This window comes from Benincasa hispida, chromosome 12 (assembly GCF_027475165.1).
Source record: "Benincasa hispida cultivar pf3 chromosome 12, pf3_genome.v1.1, whole genome shotgun sequence".
NCBI classification, from domain to species: domain Eukaryota; kingdom Viridiplantae; phylum Streptophyta; class Magnoliopsida; order Cucurbitales; family Cucurbitaceae; genus Benincasa; species Benincasa hispida.
In genome coordinates, this window is record NC_143489.1 from 58,447,808 (window position 1) to 58,455,339 (window position 7,532).

The following is a 7,532-nucleotide window of genomic DNA, read 5'->3' on the forward strand; positions in this document are numbered from 1 at the left end:
TTTTTAACTAATTTCATTCCAACATTAACAAATTTCAATAAGCTTAATAATTGGAACTAAACATAAAATTAATGAAATAACACTAACCATACCAATCAAGCTTAATCAACCAAGTAAGACCAAGTTAGTTTATATATAACTGAAAGAAACGGATTTTGATATACACTTGAACCACACCAAGCAAGACTACCAACCAAGTATGTATTCTTCAGCTAATTTAATTCCAACGTTTCAAATTTTCAAGAAGCTTAATCATTGGAACAAAATATAAAATTAATAAAATAACACTTGAACCACACCAATCAAGCTTAATCATCCAAGTAAGACCGAATTAGTTTATATATAATTGAAAGAAAATGATTTTGATATATACTTGAACCACACCAAGCAAGACTATCAACCAAGTACATATTTTTCAACTAATTTCATTCCAACATCAACAAATTCCAAGAAGCTTAATCATTGGAACAAAACATAAAATTAATGAAATAACACTTGAACCACATCAATCAATAATCAATAAATTTCAAGACAACCAATCAAGTATATATTCTTCAATTAATTTAATTCCAACATTTCAAATTTTCAATAAATTTGATCATTAAAATAAAAATAAAATGAATTAAATAACTTTAAATTACTAAATTGAAAATTCATATGAAAATAAAATTTTACCTTTCGAAGCAAACAACTTAAACAACCCACAGGCGAAGAACAACGGAGAACACCCACGTGTCAGCGAAGAACACCCCGAGAACACCCATGCACCGACGAAAACCAATCGAAAAACAATTGGAGAACACTCACGACGATGACCCACCACTGGAAGAATCCCACGACAATGGAGATCCAAGCATCACCGGTGACGACAACCCACGGGAACACCTCGTGAACACCCACGCACAGATGAAAACCAACAAAAAAAATCAGAGAACATCCACGACGATGACCCACCACCAAAAGAAGCCCACGACGACGGAGATCCAAGCAACACCGGTGACGGCAACCAATGGAAGTGGTGTGCACGACCAAGCTAAGGAGAGAAGAGAGAGTTTGATAAGAGAGAAGTGAAAGGAGGGATAAGATTTCATTTTTCGATTTTAATAAAGTTAAAGAAATAATAATAAATGAGAGGCCTTTAATGTTGAATTTAAACCGAAATTGTATTCCATCTTCAATGTCGATTTAAAACCGACATTAAAAATCCATTTTTTGCAACCGACATTATACATCCAATTTCACTTTTTTCAATCGATATTAAAGCCCAAAATTCTTGTAGTGCATGTGTAGCTGTTATTGTTTGTAACAGGAGATAAGTACAACGTTATAATTCCTTTACTTTACATTAGTGAATTTATCTTTCTTGGACACAATGCCCTTTAGATATATGTGGTATTTCACCGAATTGGGTTACCAGCTTCTACATTCTCGTTCTCTGTTATTTTAGGTGTTGTTTTACAACTTATTTTTTCATAAATGACAAGAAATAAATTAACATACTTGAGTCAAAATTAAGGAAAGATCTGATGATCATTATAACATAAATAACATAAATTCATACAAACGCTGACCACTGATAACAACGAGACCTAATGGACTCGATTATAATATAAATTCAAATGGTACAATATCCATTTAGTAGTAGTATAGTAATAATAGTGTAACATAAAAAAAGAGATGTATATGAGTTCCAGCAGCTTCAATCATTCCTCTTCACATATGAGTACCTCCATGGCAGCACTTGAAACTAATACCAGTCTCCATGAAACGAGGACATTCAGGACAATTCACAATCATAGGAATCCATCCACTGAATCCAGGAAGAATTACTCGATCACATTGATGATTTTTTAGAGCCAATTCATTGAAGTAGTCTCTAAAGACATCAGGGAAGGCCTTTAACCTCAAACTTTGCTTCCATTTTGGAAATTCGTCGAGTAATTTCAATATCAAAATCCCACGACCAACTAATACTGGGGCTGAGCCTACACTTAGAACAACCCAACCATCTTCGTTTTGGTATGATATCAGTCTTAAGATGTCTTCTGTTGTTTCACTTGCACTTGAACCTATCAATTGGCTCTTTACTACAAAATAGCCCCATTGTGCTGTCCAAAAACGAGCCATGAGTGCTGGATCATCCTCTCCTGTTGCATCCTTTCCAATACGTACAATCTCAAATGAACCACCATCCATTATCAAAGGATCATTTCTCAAGATTTCTACTCTCTCTTCAAATTGTTGTATCCACAATGGTTCCTTTCCTCCATAGAATAGTATGTTTTTCTCTTGCTTGATCTGTGAAAGAGTATAGATAAGATGTATTTTATTATAATTTAATTAGGAAGGAAATACAAAATGTCTACATACCCAATTTTGTAGTCTTGGTTGGTGAGTGAATTTGGTGAGAGTTGAATCGGGCCAATTTTTTCGTAATAAAGTCTTGGCTCTATCTTGTGTGAAATCAATTGCTTCAATCCCCCAAACTCGAATTAGATGAATTGCATTTGTGAATACCACCTTAGATTGTGGGTTTAGTACCACAACTAATGGATCCTCTCTAAGTTGCCATTTTTCTTCAATATATCTCATGCCAGATATCTTTGTAGTAAATTGTATTGAATACCATTTCATAGTTGAACGCAAATAATCATATCTCTTGCGATCTTCTTCTTGATAAGGCTCCGGGAAAATTGGAATCCAAACTATCTCATGTCTACTGTCTCTAGCTTTCAATTCATTGTAAACTTGATGAAGAGCCGTGATATCATCATTGGAGATATCCAAACCAGAAATTACCAATATCACGTTCTTTCCCGACAAACTTTCGTGAACACTAACCTGCAAAAACCCACGAATTTGCACCAAGTTACCTAAGTTGAATCATCAATTAACCCCAAAGTTTAATCGGATGAGCAACTAAGGTTATTGGAGCTAATACAATCCTACTATTCTAATAGCAAAATAAATCTACCATTTTTTCTTAACAAGAAACTAACGAAAGAAGGAATCAATAAGTGTATGGTTGAAATATTCTTAGCTCTCTCGTCACTCCAAATAAAAAAAGTAATTCATTGCCAATAATCGAAGAGTAGATGAGTAAGTACGAAGTAGAAGCTAGTGGAGAGCTCACCAATAGAAAAATGGAACGTCTAATGGAAAGACAAGAGGAAAGTTTTTCAATTAAGAGGTATAGAAGTTGCTTCATAGTTATAAAAAAAATAGAAGATTTAGTACACCAACATCAACTTAAGTGACGATCTCATCCCAACCCAGGATTTTAGTTTCACAGAGTTACAATAAGTTTAATTATATCAATACTTTAACAACATACCTATTGATTAAATACAATTCATATATGAAAATGAATATATGTCATTATTATAATAGTATATTTGAGAACAAGCCAATAATAAGGTATGAAATAGAAGAAACCTCTTTTAAAGTAGAGCCATCAATAAGGGGTTTGGTTTCAGGTTTGCCGCTAAGCAGCTTGGGAATGACCAATGTAATGTCAGTTTGATAATGTTCAATGTGGTCAACCAACCACCGATAGAGATTAACCTCCTCTGCCATAAAAAAAAATGAAACATAACCCAATTTAATGTTATTTTTCAGGGTAATTCCAATAATATATTAACGATACAAATAAAAGTAACTAGGGAGATTAGTATTCGACCATGTTGTTCTCGGATGGCGTCTAGATGCTTCTCAAGTACGGCAAGTACAATGGCCATTTTTTCAGACAATTCATTCAAGTATCTCTGTGGCTGATTCCTGAAAAACATCAGTATTACTATGAATGAATATACCGTTGAAATGTAAGTTTGATCTTTGATAATAAGTATTGGGATCCGGTCCAAACAGAAGCCCGGTCTCTAGAAGTATTAAATACTATAATATCCCCGGGAAATCTTTTTTAAGAGATACTTGGAGTATGTAGTAGAATTGTATAGAATATGGAAGAAAACGTGTAATTGTAAAGAATATTTTAGAAAGTCATTTATAACTCTAGATCATGTCTTTATTGGCAAAATCTTAGCCATGAAATCGAGGGGTGGTGTGCCAACTAGTATAAATAAAAATGATATCTTAGATTTTGTATCAAGCCAAAAAGAGTTAGAAGTGATCAATAATACAAGTAGCCTCTTTCTTAAATCTATCATTCAAATTACCTCCAATCTTCAAAAGCTTCTTATCCAACATTAATAAAGTAAATAACTACTTCTGAGTCGTGGTTTGGAAAATTTTGTTTTAAGAATGATTATTGAAAATTCAAGGAAAGTTTTGGGCTGAAATTAACCGAGAAAACCAACATTTCAATTTTGGTATGAAAAGATATAATTTATCTCGTTACTTATTTTCTTTCTAAACACTTGGTCAGTCGGTTTGAGTCAACTCCAAATGAACGAAACCAAATACCGATCTACCGAAGTTGGTTTAGCACATTTCGGCCAATCAACTTAGTTTGTTGGATTGTTCTGATCATCCCTAGTTTGTAAAAATGTGGTTGGATCACAACTATTGCAAATGTGACATAATATTAAAAGGAAAAAAGAGATTTTTAAAGGTATGGATAAAGTACTTACTCATTTTCACTGAGATATGTGGAGAGCTCAATCCTTGAAGCAACAATAGTGTGTATGGCCCAATAAGTAATCAATGGGATTTGGCGAAGAGCAGATGGTAACTCAGGAAGTTCCTTGACATCATATTTTGAGAATTCTCTAATCTCATTCATATATTTGATTGCTTGTAAGCAGCTTTGAATGAGACTTTTGGGGTTGAGAAGCACTTGTCGATATCGAAGTGAGTCTAAGTGCTTTTTCAAAGTAGCTACTCGCTTGATAATTGCCAAAGATTTAGCCAATGGATCAACATGGGAGTAATGGTAGAGATGCCACAAATCTCCATAATCAGTTGCAAAAGCTAACAAAGTGAGAGCTGCCTTGGCTTCCCATGGATAATTTGCCAATATTTCAAAGATTTCGAGTGTGGTCTCGTGTGCTTTTTCTATCCCCGGAGCCTTACATGACAACTGAGACATAATATTTCAACTTTCAATTGCATGTATAAAATGGATCAGAAGAAAATAAAATTTACTGCTTTTTGTATATATATATGTAACTTTTTCACATTTTTATTGACAATGTTCTTTCCAATGTTTTGTTTTTGAAAACCGTTTTGGTTAATTATAAAGCCTATTTGATAATGTCGGTCTCGTTTGATAACCATTTCGTTTTTTGTTCTTTATTTTTGAAAACTAAGTCTATAGTCACTAATTTCACCTCAAAACTTCTTTATTTGTTTATACTTTTATCAATGGTTTAAAAAAGCAATCTAAAATTTGAAAACTAAAAAACAATAGCTTTTAAAATTTTGATTTTGTCTTTGGAATTTGGATAATATTTCAACCATTGTACTTGGCAAAGATGCAAATCGGATGAAATAGACTTAATTTTTAAAAATAAAAAACGAAATTATTACCAAATAGTCATATTTTGTTTTATTTTAAAAAAAGAAAGGCTTACAAATAATAGTTCTATGAATAGGTTTTAGATCTACATGTTTTTTAATAAAACAAAGCCAAAATTTGAAATTAAAACTAAAAAATGTGGTTCTTCAAAACTTATTTTTTTCTTTTTTAGAATTTAACTAAAGATCCAAATGTTATTTTAAGAAAGGTAAAAATACTTTTATAAAATTTGTGAGAAAAAAGAACATATAAAACAAAAAAAATGAAGGCCACATTTGATAATCATTTTGATTTTTGATTTTTGATTTTTGAAAATTAAATTAATCTTACAACAATAGTTCTACCCATAAGTTTTTAGGATTTGTTCTTCTCCTTCTACCAATATTTTAAAAATCCAAACTAAGTTTTGAAAACATAAAAAAGTGGTCTCCAAAAACATAGTTTTGTTTGTATAATCTAACTAGAAATTTAAAGTATTTCTTTAAGAAATGTGAAAAACATAATTCAAAAATGGAGAGAATATAATTTAGAAAAAGTAGAAAACTAAAAAAACAAAATTGTAACTAAATAGGACCGAAATTGTATAAAAAAAATTACTTTGAAGATCTAATTAAGATTTAGAAACATATAAAAGAGTATACCCCTATTAAAAAAAATAATAAATAAATAAACAAAATAAACTAGCCTTCTCAATGCAAAAGAGTTATCAAGATAAAAGTTTAAATGCATGAACAAACTTATTTTTAGAGATAAAAAGTGAAAAACTAGATCACTATCAAATAACTTGTCAAAATAATAAAATTTTATGGAATTATATATAACCTCGCTAGAGATACGATGAAGAGTACAAAGTGGAGGCTCGATCACAACATTGGATGTTAAAGTTGCATCCGAATGTACCAAACGTCCTTCAACTATTCCCTATATGAGTACACAATAATAGTTATTCATTACAAAAATAAAATTACACCAAGTAGAAAAAATAAATAAAACCAAAGATTTAATTTGAGTGTATAATATATAAATGTTGTATATTTTTACCCGATGTACATTATCGCTAATTTGATCAGCAATTGTGATAATACTCTCAATAACAGAGATGTAATTGGGGAGATCAATTTTAGTAGTATCGTCGTCACGATGTTTGGCGTAAATGTGACCAGTGACGAGGTCATCCGAGTAATGTCTCATGTTCGACTCCTCCTTGGGGTTGGTTGATTGCTTAGAATGCAGTGATGGCATAGGTGTAGTGGTGGGTGTCTTGAGTGAAGTGGCCATGGTTTGGGTGTAGAGAGAAGAAGTATGAAAATAGAAGAAGGAAAAGAGAAAAGATTGAATAGGTTTGGTTGTGTTGGGAATTGGAAATTGTTGGGCATTATTTATACACATAGAAATCTTCAAAGAAGATATAGAAAAGTAAAGGAGTGTGAAAGGACACTAATGTATTCTTCTTGTCTTAAAGAAAAGAATGTGAAGTTCTAGATTTGAGCTTTAATTAAACACAAGTCCATCTTACTTCTTTGTTGTCTCAACATCTATCTTCTTTTCCTTTTCTTTTGTTCCCTTTTCTTTATTTGAAGTTAAAAAAATATTTGTCCCAAAGTAATAATTTAGCCTGTGAAAACTTTGATTTGTAATGATTTAGTCTCTGTTCATTCAATTTTTAACGATTTAGTCATTAATCTTTAGTATGTAATAATTTAAGGCCTCATTTAGTAACCATTTGATTTTTTTTTTTTTTTTTTGAAAATTGAGCCTATAGACACTACTTCCACCTCCAAATTTCTTCATTTGTTATCTATTTTTTATTAATATCTTAAAAACAAGCCAAAATTTGAAAACTAAAAAAGAAAGTTTTTAAATTTTGTTTTTGTTTTGAGAATTTAGCTAAGAATTCAACCATTGCACTTAAAAAAATATGTGCAAATCATTATAAGAAATGAGGAGGAAATAGGCTTAATTTTTAAAAACCAAAAACAAAAAATGAAATAGTTACCAAATGAGATCTTAGTTGCTATCTTTTCAATTTTGTAATCATTTAGTCCATAATACACAA

The 7,532-nt window shown here is 31.4% G+C and overlaps 1 protein-coding gene across 1 annotated transcript; it reads right to left on the minus strand.

Annotated features, from left to right (window-relative positions):
* Positions 1–1,511: 1,511 nt before the first annotated feature.
* On the minus strand, positions 1,512–6,851 carry LOC150032093 (protein SIEVE ELEMENT OCCLUSION B-like). Its single transcript, XM_090307993.1, has 7 exons — positions 6,518–6,851; positions 6,299–6,397; positions 4,590–5,038; positions 3,680–3,777; positions 3,436–3,569; positions 2,371–2,841; positions 1,512–2,298 (listed from the first exon to the last, which is right to left on the minus strand). Exons 1-7 carry the CDS (start codon positions 6,752–6,754, stop codon positions 1,714–1,716), a joined length of 2,073 nt encoding a protein of 690 aa, XP_090164119.1. The 5' UTR covers positions 6,755–6,851; the 3' UTR covers positions 1,512–1,713.
* Positions 6,852–7,532: the final 681 nt, after the last annotated feature.

Bases quoted from the DNA above. Each gene is read 5' to 3' on its own strand.
- LOC150032093 (XM_090307993.1), bottom strand. From the start codon at position 6,754: ATGGCCACTTCACTCAAGACACCCACCACTACACCTATGCCATCACTG. The intron at 6,398-6,517 runs GTAAAAATATAC...GTACTCATATAG, and splicing joins TTAGCGATAATGTACATCGG to GGAATAGTTGAAGGACGTTT. The intron at 5,039-6,298 runs GTTATATATAAT...ATTATGTCTCAG, and splicing joins TTCATCGTATCTCTAGCGAG to TTGTCATGTAAGGCTCCGGG.